The sequence below is a fragment of the Lampetra fluviatilis genome, chromosome 33 (genome assembly GCF_964198595.1).
Source record: "Lampetra fluviatilis chromosome 33, kcLamFluv1.1, whole genome shotgun sequence".
In the NCBI taxonomy this organism is placed as follows: Eukaryota; Metazoa; Chordata; class Hyperoartia; order Petromyzontiformes; family Petromyzontidae; genus Lampetra; species Lampetra fluviatilis.
The window spans coordinates 5,432,048-5,445,791 of NC_136307.1; the positions used below are offsets into that span (position 1 = coordinate 5,432,048).

General features: G+C 54.6%; 1 protein-coding gene across 1 annotated transcript in view; it reads right to left on the minus strand.

Annotated features, from left to right (window-relative positions):
• The window catches only part of LOC144943966 (uncharacterized), a 38,973-nt gene that overhangs the window by 2,814 nt on the left and 22,415 nt on the right, over positions 1 to 13,744 (minus strand). Inside the window, exons 8-16 of the mRNA XM_078871883.1 lie at positions 11,738 to 11,803; positions 11,031 to 11,123; positions 10,101 to 10,226; positions 8,202 to 8,359; positions 7,199 to 7,460; positions 6,174 to 6,385; positions 5,503 to 5,732; positions 4,625 to 5,253; positions 2,707 to 4,178 (exon numbers count right to left, since the gene is read on the minus strand). Of these exons, the coding sequence (XP_078728009.1) occupies positions 2,707 to 4,178; positions 4,625 to 5,253; positions 5,503 to 5,732; positions 6,174 to 6,385; positions 7,199 to 7,460; positions 8,202 to 8,359; positions 10,101 to 10,226; positions 11,031 to 11,123; positions 11,738 to 11,803 (3,248 nt within the window). The remainder of the gene's footprint in view (positions 1 to 2,706; positions 4,179 to 4,624; positions 5,254 to 5,502; positions 5,733 to 6,173; positions 6,386 to 7,198; positions 7,461 to 8,201; positions 8,360 to 10,100; positions 10,227 to 11,030; positions 11,124 to 11,737; positions 11,804 to 13,744) is intronic.

Below are 13,744 nucleotides of genomic sequence, written 5' to 3' on the forward strand. Positions count from 1 at the left end.
AATGATGCCAAGGACTATTTTGTTACGCATCAATGCATTGCTTAAAGTCACTGGGGATGCTACAATTCACCACACTATGAAATAGAGCGGTCTGGAATCCTATCACGAACCTGAATCGTGATAGCTCTTGGGAGGAGGGGTTGGATGGTCAGAAAACGCACACACAGGAATTCTAACGAAAATCATATTTTATAGAATGTTATTAATCCACTGCTGGATGAAGGACTGTGTGGGGGCAGTGTCGTTCATAGGGGCTGCTTGTCCACACTTGCTCATCTGTGCAGGTTGGTTAAGATGTCAGAATCTGAATCTTTATTTAGACCGGAGCAATCCGATGAGCTATGAAGCTCTTTTGTCCAAACAGGTCAGCAAGTTGCAACAAACGATGCAAAAAAAGGGGTAAGCAAGTCACTATAAATATAAATATAGCATATGTCATGAGCGAGGCAACAGACCACTTACCTGACACAAGCGTACATGTGTAATGATAGAGCGCCATCTCCTATTTGGTCGATTCTTACCTTTACGTCTTATCTGTTGGACGGGTTATATCTAAGGGAAAGATTAATGGGAGGAGCTAGCCGGGAAGCTGCTGGAACCTTCTAGAACCTTCTAGAAGGTTCCAGGAGGGGCGTGGCCAGAGGCGGGGCTTAGCCCCGCAAACGGAATATAAGCGGGGGCAGTGTTACATTCGGGGTCGGTGATTGAAGATTCAAGAAGGAGCTACACGTCGCTGCTGCCCAGCCATCTCCATCGACCACGTGGCGGCTCGTCCACCCAGCCACCGCCCGCTCTCAGCACGCCGCCAGCCAGCGGCGAGGTGGAGGGTAGGTGAGCGCCACGTGGCGCGGGGCAGCGCAACTCGCGGAGAACAACACGCCATCCGCGAGCGAGAGAGAGAGGGAGAAGTCGGGTGTAACCAGAAGCTTTAATATTATTACATATGCGAACGGACAGTCAAGAAGACAATCGAGGCCTCTGATTGGTGCAGGGAGGCCTCAAAGTCGATTGGTCAGGAGATGAGATTCAAAGGGATTGGAGGAAAGATGAAAACGTAAAAGGCGGGAAACGAGGGTTGACTGTAGGGTCGACGGTTGACAACCGTTGGAGGAGGAGGACGAGGATTGGCTGAAGGGAGTGGGGCGAGCGAGGCTTCCAGAAAGGGGGCCCGGGGAATATAAAAGGGGATTGCACAAGGGGAGGGGACAGTTGGAGAGGAAACGGAGTTCAAGCACCAAGAATGAAGCCCGGGCCTGGATATAGTGCTGTGTCCGAATGAAAGGTTCCAAGTAAAGTACAGCGTGTGTTGGCGTCACTACACACATAAATACATTGTCACTCGCCACCGATTTTTTTGCCATGGCGGGGAATCAAACTCGGGGGGCTAGAGTGCGATGAGCTATAATCACTCGACACGCATTTTTATACGCGTTAAAAAGTCTCCACTCACGATCTCTCATATACGCAGCAAATCGGGGTTTGCGATGTGAAATTGCGTTCCAACAATCCGGGTTCATTGACGGGCTAATGTCTGCGCTCTCGTTAACCAGTAAATTCTTGAGCTCAAAGAGCACCATTCCATCAAATATAACAGTATTGATAGCAGTATTGATTTACTGAAGACATGTATTTGTCCATCATGCCAATTTATAAGTAAAGAATTAAAAGTAGTACAAATGAGCAAGATGCTGCTATCTTTTTTTTTTTTACAAAATGCAGCTTCGTGTTCTGGAAGTGGGCCTGACCGGAGCAGGCAAAACGAATTTAATGGCATCAACTAACAGCTCGACGTCCACCACTTACTTCACTGCCATCTGTGGGCCAGGTGGGAGCTAAATGAGTGAGCACCAGAGCGCGTGCGTTTTGACAACGCGAAGGGAGAGAGTGACGGGGTAGCGAATGTACGAGGTAGGCGTGTGTCATTGTCGGGCATGAACTACGCGTGAAATAGCGTCTCGGAGGGCCACGGGCAGGTTCGTGACCTCACAACGTGCCCCAGCAGTTTGTAGGTGGACATTCCGGAATTAAATTAATAATGGGGCTTTTTCTGCAGAACATTATACATGTAGAGCTGGGGTGATTCGTTAACCTCGTCAATTACGTGATCAAGATTATAATGGACTACTTTTTCTTTTTTTAACAGTAGCCGACTACTTGGGTCCCTTTTTTAAAAAACGCACTCGTCATCCACATCCTTCCCGTGAAGGCACGAAACACCCCTGCAAGCCATGCCAATGATGTCACCAGGCCCTGCCCCATCATCACGGTGACGAGAACTTCCTCGCCTGGTATACAGGATGTTGTGCGGGGGTTCGATCCTGACCCTGACGCCTGGATATTTGGAGTTTGCGTGTTCTACCCATGGTTGTGTGGATTTTTCTCCGGGTCCTCCGCTTTGTCCCTCCACATGAGAAACATGCATTTAGAGGATTTGGCTGCGATAAATGTCCACGTTATAAGCCAATTTATTGGGCTATCATTTGAGCTACATACCTCAGTGGGCCTTACCTGGTAAAAAAGAAAAGTAACTTGCCAAAAAAGTACCTTGTCAAAAGTAGTCCATTATAATCTTGATCACAGCACACACTGGAAGTGAAACGTTTTCCCTCAAACTCTTCTGGCGTTATCCAGTTGGCCGATTAACCGATAACCGGTAGGCTAATCAATATACGTACATCCGCCCGACACTTTCACTCAACAGCTCACCTGGCCTCGAAGGCCGATTTGGTGGGTGTGCGCGTGGGGGACTGCTGCGGCGTGGCCGGCCCCGACCCAGGCAGGCTCCCAGCCATCACCGACACGGGCCGCGGGATCTTGCTCCTCCACGTGGGCGACCGCGGCGGGCTGCCACTCTCCTCCCTCTCGTCGCCGGCCTTTGCTTCCTCCCGGCGGCTCGCCTGCCCGCCGGCCTTCTCATCGGCCCCCGCCTTGTCGGCGGGCCCGCACGGCAGCAGGATGGCCCTGAAGGGGCCCTGCCTCTTGCCGGCGAGCAAGCGCGACAGATCGACGGGGTGCAGGCGCCGCTGGAACAGCTTGTCCTTCGCCGACGCCAGCTGCAGGGCGGCGCCGTCCTCCTTGTGCGTCACCGGCACGGGGATGTGGCTCTTCTTGGAGGCCGCCGCTGCCGCCGCCACGGCCGTAACAGTCGTCATGGCCGCCGTGGTGACCGAGTCGACGAGGCCGGCGCGCAAGGAGATGCTGGCGCCGTAGTATGGCCCTCCGTCGCGGCACGGTCTCACGCTGGGCCTCAACGCCAACGACGATGGCACCACGGCGAGCGTTTCCCTCTTGGACTCGCCCTCGAAGCTGCGGCGCAGCTCCGCCTGCGACGACATCGTAGCCATTGCCATCATCGTCGTGTCCTTGCGTTGCTGCTGCGGGGAGTGTGGGGGTGACGCTTGCACCCTCTCGGGGCTGAAGGCACGCCCGGCCGCCTGCGCGCTGCCCCGCCGCCGCAGCAGCCTCTCGGCAGCACCAGCGGGCCCTCCCGGCTGCAGCGCCGCCCGGGACAGTGTCGGTGAACCGCCCCTCTGTTCGTCCCTGCCGGGCACCTCCAGCTCGATGGCAGCCGCCAGCGGCCCCGGCGCCCACGGTTTATCATGCGGCGTGAGCGCCCCAGCGGTGGCGCCGGCCCCGGCCTCCTGGTCGTGCGCCGTCGAGTCGAGGGCGGCGCCTAGCGAGCGGGCGCCCCGCGCGTCGCCCGGCGAGAACGTGACGAGCGTGCGCGAGCCCTCCTCGTCGTCCGCGTCCGCCTTGATGGTGGACGAGCGGAAGCGCTCGCCATCTTCCGCGGGGACGGCCGTGCGGCCCGACGCCGCCGCCACGGCGGCTCGGCCTCCAGAACCGGCGGGCAGGTTTACGGCGGCGGTGACGAAGGTGGCGGTGGCGGTGGCGGCGCTGGCGATCCTCGCCCCGAGCGATTCGCCGTTCCGCCGCTCGGCGTCGATGGCGCCGTTGCTGCGGCCGCTGGCGCGGGACGAGCGGCGCTCGGAGCGGCTGCCGTCGCCGTGGTCGGAGAGCAGGGCCAGCGAGCGGGGCACCTCGGCCGCGAGCGCCGCTTCTAGGCCGCACGGCCCGCGGTGGCGTTCCGTGACCGTGCCACTGCCGCCAGGGTGGGACACGAATTCCAGGCTGGAGGATGCGCGCATCGCGGCCAGCGGTGTGCGCATGTCGGACACCTGTGGGGGGGGGGGGGGGAAACAAGCAGCAAGGAGAAGAGCAGGGCACGGCTTGTAAACGGTTGAGCCGAGAGATGGCCATGTGGTCAAGAGTGTTAAAGTGCCGAGCCAGCATTGCTGAGATCCTGGCCTTGAATACTGGTTTGTAGCCACCCGTGATTAAACCGAATTCTTAAGTGTAGCGAGGTCGATAACATAAGACCAGTCATCTCTGATTCTTATTTATCTATTACTCATTCTTTGATTGTATCGCTCACACCTCTATCATACATTCACTTTTGTTCTTTCACTCATTGCCTGATTAATTCACCCCTCATTGTGTCTCTCACCCATTCCATCTCTCACATTCTCTCATTCACCCTCTCTCTCTGGGGTCCCTCCTTTTATTCCTCCTCTCTCACACACCACCTCTCGCGCCCTCCCCTCCCCGTTCCCTCTCTACCGACCTGCCCGGGCGGCACTCCCATCGCCCTCCACCCGGCCCTGTCGGCCGCCCCCGCCGGGTCGAACCCTCGTGCCGAGTAGAAAACCCCGAGCGTGGTGCGACTCCGTTCCAGCGTGGACTTGAGCTCCGGGTACGCGCTCAGCCGCCACACCAGCCCGCCGGCCGCAGCCGCCACCGCCGCCCTTGCCCCTCTCTCCTCCCCTGAACCCTGGCCCTCCCGGGAACCCCTGTCCGACGTGGCGGACCCCGACGTGGCTTCCCGCCGCCCCCCGTTGCCTGGCGAGTCTCGGTCCTCGTCGGAGACGTGCAGCACCTCGGGCTCCTCCTCGTCCTCGCTCGGCTCCGTGCAAACGAGCGGCCGCCGGACGTCTCGCTCGGGGCCCGCGCCGCTCCCGGCGGGGCCGGATGGCGAGGGGGCAGCGGCGCCGGCGGAGGCGGGCTGCGCTCTGCCGGCACCGGAGATCGGAAGGAAGTCGCGGAGTTCGCCCTCCTTGTCGACGAGCACCCAGTCGTCGCTGGGGGCACCGCCACACACCGACACGAAGCCACTGCTGGGGTTCGCCTGCTCCGGAGAGGCGGCCCCACCGGCACCAGCGCCGCCCGCGCCGGTGGGGCCTGACACGGCCTCGCCTGCACATGCACATGGAATAATAATGATTTATGTTTTGACAGAGTTATTTTCATGGATAAATGTGAACAATGGGTTTAGTGGTGTGGCGTAGTTGCCGTGGCCCATGCTCCTTTCTGGACCCCTGTGCAGTTGCAGGCTCAATAGCTACACCACAGTATCGTCTCCAGCAATAGCGCCAATAACCCACACCAGTATGAATAAGATAAAGTTCGCCGCCATAAAATAATCGAAATATATTCAGCGGTCACCTTCGCTTCTGGGTGGCACCGCAGCCGCTGTGGCCTCGATGCTGGACTTTCCGCGTCCGTGGGCGACGGCGTCGCCGAGCGAGGCCACGCGCGACGATCCCCCGCCAGCCCTCCGCTCCGCGTGCCCTGCCGAGCCTGGGCCTGCCCCTGACCCCGACCCCGCCCCTGCTGCCGACGCTGACCCGGAGCCGTGGAGCGCTGCACCCCGATCATCCTGCGCAGTCGCACCCCTGCAGGAAAAATGGCACGAGAGAGAAAGGAAGTTGTCGTTGAGGATTTCAGCTGGGCTACTCCTCTGTGTGTGTGTGTGGTTGTCTCTCTGTGTGGCATCCTCTACTGGAGCAGACAGGGAGAGAATATGCTGTCCGTACAAGATGGTCCCAGGCAGAAATCACATTGGGCTCCACGAGGCGATGTCGGATAACCCTGGCAGGCACACCTGAGGAGTTGCTACAATGGTTGCGGTTCCCTTTCTTGATAAAGGAGAACCCCCCCTCCCGATCTGCACCAGGGCAAATTTGTTTTACATTTGCATTTAACCGTATGGACAACAACTTTCAGAGGCAAGCGCAGATGACAGGATCTGCCACTCTGCTCCGGATGAGAGCGTGGCGGCCCCCAGCGATGAGTGGGCGCTCGTTGACAAGGACCACCGCCGCCGTGGGTCTCACCTCGCCTCGGCGGCACAGTCGGCGCGCGCTGCCTGCAGCGACGCGAGGAGGTAGCGCTCGGCCGAGTCGGGCCCGTTGAGGCCGACGAGCTTCCAGCTGAGCGGCCGCTCACCCGGCAGCCGGTCCCGCAGCACGGCTTCGAGCTGAGCGCGCGCCAGCGGCGAGCCACACACCCCGCCGGGGCTATGGTCCTCCTCTGTGCCACACTGCGTCTGCAGTCAACAACGGTCACAGGGGCGGGTGAGCGAGTGAGTGGTGCAGTGAGTGAATGAGTGAATGGGCAGGTGAATTATTCAATGGGTTGAGTGGACAGTTGAGTGCTTGAGTGCGTTAAGGAGTCCTCCTCCTCAACCTCCTTTCCGTTCCTCTCTTAAAGCTCACATGCTCACCTCTTCTCCATTGCCCATTCTCTTCCCCTTGCTTACCCCCGCCGACCCTTCCATTTCTTCCCTCCCCTCCCCTCCCATACACCCATTCCTCCTTCCTTGCATGCCCCTGCCATCTCAATCATTTATTTATACGTTTTTAAAAAAATGTTCTAAGCGTCTTAAACAAAGGCGCTCTCTATAAATGTAAAATAACATGAGGTGTAGGATGAGTAAATGATTGAATGAGTAGCTGGCAGACGGAATGATCACGTAAATGAGTGGATGTGCGAGTGAGTGTGTGAGTAGGTTGGCGAGTGAGCAGGTGGAAGCTTGAACGAAAAGGTGAGTGAGCTCACGAGGAAGCGAGCATGTGAGCGAGTATGTGAGCGAGCACACGAGTGAGCGAGCGAGCGAGCATGTGAGTGAGCACACGAGTGAGTGAGCATGTGAGTGAGCACACGAGTGAGTGAGCATGTGAGTGAGCATGTGAGTGAGCATGTGAGCGAGCACACGAGTGAGCGAGCGAGCATGTGAGCGAGTATGTGAGCGAGCACACGAGTGAGCGAGCGAGCATGTGAGTGAGCACACGAGTGAGTGAGCATGTGAGCGAGCACACGAGTGAGTGAGCGAGCGAGCAGGCATCACGCTTCGGCTCGCCTTGCAGATGTTGATGCGCAGGCGGTTGCGGTTGAAGTCCGTCTCATCCCACGTCTCGGCCTCCAAGTTGAAGGCCATGTGAGGCAGGTGCGGCCCGCCGGCCTCGGCCCCCCTTGGTGGGGGCCCGCCGGGCTGGGCCGCCCCCCCGACGACGCCGCCACCGCCCCCAAGGTTGTCCTGGTCGCTCAGGTGCTCGTCCTGCAGGACCTCGTCCGTGTTCTCGCGCAGAACGTCCGCACCGGGCTGGGGTGTCCCCGCAATGCTGCGACGCGCACACCCACGCAAAGGTTTTGCCCTGGACGGCCGTACAGACTCCTGGGGCCGGCAGTTGTTTTTGTTGCAGAAATCGGCAGTGAAAAATATGTGCCTAGGAAGCGTCGATTTTTTTTATTTCGGTGGACGAGAAGCCTCGAGCTTGACGGCGACTACGACGAATGCCCAAACCCAATGCACACCCGACTGTTACGAGACGGCATGAACGTGTGAATGAAGATGTGGACTGAGATGATTCATAGTATGAAAAATAAGAAGAGGTTTTAACTCTTTCTGGCAATAAAACAGGAGGTGTTGAGATGTTCAAACACCAAATAGAAACCTTTTGCAAAGAATAAAGTCCGCATTCACTGCACGTACTTGTGGTGGACATGCAAACAAACATGTATTGCATTGTCTTTGAAACTGATTGGCCTACACCAGAGACAGCCTTCCTTATGGCCTCGTCTCACCGGTGTCAGACCAGAGAACGCCAAAAGGTGAACAGTGCAAAGACAATGCAACTGAGATGATTCAGTTGTGTTATTAGAGACTGCAGTGCACAGAGGAAGACCCTGTATATGTACACAAAATATTTACCATTTACCCATTTCAATGATTGGCTGACACGATAAATAGTTGTGGGGGGGGAGGGGGGGAGTTGCAGGAAATCGCACGGCCTTCACACCAACATCGCCCGCCCCGGCCGCCCTCGCCTCACCCCTGCCGACCGTCGCCGCGGGGGCCTCACCCGAACATCGCGGCGGTCTGACGGGTGAAGTGGTGCGGCGGTGTGGAGGTGGTGGTGCTGGCCAGCGACTCCTCGAGGCCTCCCTTCTCCCAGTCGTACGGCTCGTTCTCGGTGATGCTGCGCTCACGCATGCTGTGCTCAAACACCGACATCAGCAGCTGCACAGCCAGTGGTGGCGGTTGTGGCGGTGGCGGTGGCAATATTGGTGGTGGTGGTACCGGCGGTGATGGACAGAGACACACAAATGCAAAGCCACACACACCGCTGATTAGCACGGTTGGCGATGTACGGTGCGAACATAGTTTAACATACGTGCTCATATCAACGCTTACATCACGCATTTTTTAAAGTAAAAAAGCGATGTTTTTTTTCTCGACAATTATTTTAGTTAAACGTAGGTAGCTCATCAGCAATACCATAGGTCCCTGGACCCTTGTGGTCAATATGAGCCACGCTCAAATGTCTACGATGTCAATTACTCAGCTGCTGCGACTGACAGACAAATGAAGTTTATTAAATGGGGACAGACGCTTGAAGGAAAAAATGCAAAATATTACATAATTACATCTGTGATTGACTAAATGAGTAAACAATGCCACTGGGGATACAAAGACGGCCGGCTGTGGTGCTGGCCAACCACCCCCCTCGTGTGCCATGTTGGCCTTCATAGGTGCTCGCTGACAGTTATTGCCCGAACAGTCTGTGAAAAAAAAAAAAGGTGTCAGTTTTGTTGCCAGATAGAAGGGTAAAGAACCAATTATCAGTCTGTGAAAAGGCGATGCGGGAGATCTCTGTATGTGTATCTGTGTGCACACACGGATTCCTAAACTCCAAAAGCTTGATTCCTGTCCACGACGCCCCGTGATCTTGCCGCAGATCAAAAATAAACATTGCTCGTACTTGGTGTACTGTGGGCTGTCGTGGTCTCGCCTTGCAAGCGATGCACCTGGTGTCCCGCGATGAGCAGGCGGCCTAAAATACTGGTGGTGCTGGCCTCACAAACACCGCTCGCAGAGCGCCACATCGGCCTAAACAGGTTGCTCGCCGACAGCACTGGCCACAGCAAGTACAGGGAGCCACTGTTACCTGCCCCAAGTCGCGCTCCAGCGAACACTGAGTGAGTGTCCCCACGTGTTTTCGGTGTAAAAATGTATCTTCCCCACCCACCTGCCACCAAGCGGTGGAGATGAAACGATTTCTGATAGGGAGCCACTGTTACCTGCCCCAAGTCGCGCTCCAGCGAACACTGAGTGAGTGTCCCCACGTGTTTTCGGTGTAAAAATGTATCTTCCCCACCCACCTGCCACCAAGCGGTGGAGATGAAACGATTTCTGATAGGGAGCACCGATCAAAATTGAGCAGTCGATTCCAGCGGTGGCGTTCAGTCGAATGGAAAGAACTAGACGGACAATGCACATTAGACTGTGCCGACTAGACGGACAATACAAACAAAACGGAATGAGGTTGAACAAATAAGACAAAAACTATTCATTCTTGAATCGAATCGTGACATTGAATCATGACAATTCCTCAAAGGAAGGTGAATTATATGCCTACGGCCAATGTGGATAGTGCTCGTGTTAGGGTCTGGTTGTTTAGTATGGTTAACGTTCATACTTCGGTCTGGTTGGTTAGTATTATTAGTGTTTATACTTGGGTCTGGTTGGTAAGTATGTATGTTGTTGAACTTCCTTCGCACCGCATATAGCCAATCATGCTAATTGGCGGTTCGGGGGAATGAATGCTCTGCCAACCAACAATTTGCCTCGCCATGGCCAAGTTATATGGCCGCCTAACGTTTTGCGTTCATAACTCCACTGCCGTCCATGGCCCCCTGCCCCCCTTTGCCCCATCCACGTGTCTTGCGGGAAGGCGGGGGGGGGGGGGGGATCGCCCTGCCTGGTAATTGGGGCGGGTGCAGTAGTCCAGGGTGGATACGTGGTCCAGGAAAATGTGGAAGTCGGTGGGCATGTGGCGCAGGAGCAGCCGGTGATCGTATCGCTCCTTGATGAGGCCGACCTGTTCCTACAGACGCCAAGAGACAAAGATCTCCCCCGTTTGTCATCATTGTCACCATTGCTGGAGTTTTTAGTAGAATGAATAATACAGGGTGCGTCAAAAAATGTGTAACACTTAAATGGGACAATCGTTTTTAATGGAAAAATAACGGATAATACACCGTCACATGATAACAAAATGTTAATAGCTTAAAAAAGTCAAAGAGTCTCCACTCGCTCGCCATCATTGTCAACGCACGCATGAAATCTTCTCCAGGTGGTCTCCAGAGCCCGGAGGCACATTGCTTGTGGTATTGTTGCAAATTCTCAGAAGTGTTAAAAAAGCATTTTTTAAGCATTCTGTATTATTATTACGATCATCACCATTCCACTTTGGTCGGTAGAATGCGAGGCACCTAGATGAGATTTTTTGGGGGGGGGGGAACCAAGTGGCCGATGGACAAAACTCGCCCCTTTGTGATCATCCCCGTCGAATGGTGGCCACCTCTGAAAACGATTTAACCAAGCGTATCGTTTCAGCGGTCCCTTTCGACACATATTTATTTTACCATCTGAATTGTATTATTTCCCCCCCCCGAATCGCATTTGATTTGTCATATTGCCACGATGCCACACGACAAAGGAAATTCCCATTTCAAAACTTGTCGCAAGGAGCAGTGAAACATCCTGAGTCGGGCAACAGTTCCCAGGAGATGACGTCGGAGAACTACTTCCAAAGTCGCTTCAATCGGCCTGGGTGGCATCAATTCACTCTCTGGCCGACAGGACGAACGGAATTATCCCGATTACCCTCGAACGTTGGGACACAAACCTTGTCCTTGATTTTCCTCCATGGGAGCTGGCCGACCGTGAACTCCACCAGCATGTAGAACAGGGACCAAAGGTCATCATGGCGTCCCATTTCCTATTGAAACACCGTGAATTCACACACACGCAAAGACAACGATCTCTCACGTAACAATGGAGACTGTTGGGGCAAATGCTTTAAAAGCGAGCGCTTGTTTTAAGGCCAGCACAATCCACAAAGGGATGATGTGGCCAGCCTCACGCCCGACCGCCTTGTCTCTTCAAGTGCTGATGGTGACACGTCATCCAAGGCAGAGTTGACCTAGGGGAGGCCCAAGGCCGTTTCAGATAATTGCCACTGTTGTTAGCTATGCGTTCGGGAAATGAACTCGGGTACTGTAGTGCTCATATACAGTGAGGGAAAAAGTATTTGATCCCCTGCTGATTTTGTACGTTTGCCCACTGACAAAGAAATTATCAGTCTATAATTTTAATGGTAGGTTTATTTGAACAGTGAGAGACAGAATAACAACAACAAAATCCAGAAAAACGCATGTCAAAAAAGTTATAAATTGATTGCATTTTAATGAACGTGCAAAATCAGCAGTGGATCAAATACTTGTTTCCCTCACTGTAGGCCACGGGCTGTGTGATATGAAGTTGCGGGCTGTGTGATAGTAAGTCGCGGGTCGTTCTAAACTAGCCCGAGCTCAAACCCTGAGTCTAACTTGCCTTGTTCCTGTGAGCGTTGATGGACGCGTAGCGCACGGTGCCTCGGAAGCCAGCCACAGCACGGGGCTACACAACAACAAGGGTAACATACATCAGCATCATCATCCCCAAAGATAATTATTTTAGTTACAGCACTCACATCCTCAACATCATCATCATCATCCATAACAGTTAAATCGTTCTCATCATCAAAGATCATACATATACCGACAGCACTCACATGGTCGTCGTCGACATGATGAGGTTTAATGGAGATTACAGAAAAGGGCAGTGATGGAGCCAATACACAATAAACAAGATTGCGTACATTTTCTCGTGTCCGTGACCACATAGGCAACACAGCACAGCACACACACATAGCACGCGCGCGTGCAGCCGCACACAGCAGCATAGCAGCATTGTAAGGACAAGTGCCAGAGTGTTTGCTCATTTGTGATGAGGCAGAATTGGCTGAGACATTGAGCTGTAAAAAAAAAAATGCTAAATCAGCAGCAGCAGTAGCAGCCAATTTGTAACCTCTGTGTGGCAGAGGTGGGTGGGTGAGGGTGGGTGGGTGAGTGAGTGTGGATGTGCATGGGCGGTGTTTGGATGCGCGTGTGTGTGTGTGTGCGAGATAAGAGTGGATACGTTTTGTGTGTGTCTGTGCGAGAGGCCTATGTTCGCGCACACATGGTGTGTGTGTACGCACGCGTGTAGGTCATCGCATGTGCACGTGTTCACGGATGCATGTGTGCGTAACAAAATTGACAAGCGGATAATAACGACTCCTTCACAGATATGTCTCTCCATGTGAAAAAAAGTAAAAGTGTGCTTCTCCAGAACCCATCGGCCTAACGGCCTTCTGGGAGTGCATCATTTCAGCCTCATCGATTCAGTACAATAACACTCTGGACCGGTTTCGACATATGGTGTCTCACCAGCAGGATCAGCCTTCTTGGAATCGATGCTGGTTCACTGCCAGACGTAATAGGGAAGGACCCTCTCTTTAAGCAATGAGTCCCGAGCGTGTAGATCACTGTGTGAGCTCATATATGTAAGTGTGTGCAGCAACTACATGTGTGTGGATGTGTGGGTGTGTGCAAAGGCATGATATGCTTTTGTGCGTGTAAGTCATTGCGTGGGCATAGTAGGTATGTGTGTAGGTCATTGTATATGCATGCGTGTGGATTTAAAGGCGTCTGTATGTGTGCACGTGCGCGTATGTGTTTGTGTGTGTGTCGATGCATAGGCATGTACACGAGTGTCTTGTGGGGAGTGGCAGTGCAGTGCTTAGCGCACTGCGCAACAAAATCTGGCGTCCCGAATTCAATTCCCGCTCACGGGCCAATAGCACTGATGCTTTATCTGAACCGATTCTGGGCCTCCCCGAGGTCGACTCGGCCTTAAATGGTGGTGCTGGCCAACCCCCCCCCCACACACACCCCGTTGCGTACCGTACCGACCTTAAAATATGCTCGCTAACCGCACTTGTCCCCCGACAGTCCGTTAAAAGGCTACACGGGGGATCTTTGTCTTTGGGTGGTGTCTGTGACGTGGGTGCTGGCTGCCAGAGGCTTGTACTGAGAGTGACGGTTGTGTTGGGGGTGGTAGGCGGGGGGGTGGGTGGGGGTTGGCTCGGTGCAGTGAGTGAGGTGGGGCTGCTGCTGCTGTTGCTGCGCTTTGAGTCAAGGACACTGCAGTGCCGCAACGCCTGGGGGCGCCCACTGCTGTCAAAGCCCTCCCACTGCCCCCCCACCCCTTGTGTGCTGGGTTTTCCACAAACACCACGACGCACAACGGGCAACCACAGGGCGTTCGTCGCCCGCAATGCATTTAGTCTGAGCGAGGATGGCAGCTTGGCACGGCAGTGACGCGAGAGTGACGGAGATCTGTGCAGTTCATTTAAAGAAAGGCTCGCTACATTAGGTGCATTTTTAGCGCGGAGTGATTGATACACACGGCACGCAACCGCCGGTGTAGCGATATTGAACACACGTCTGTGATTTTATCTGGTAGTTTTCATGCTTC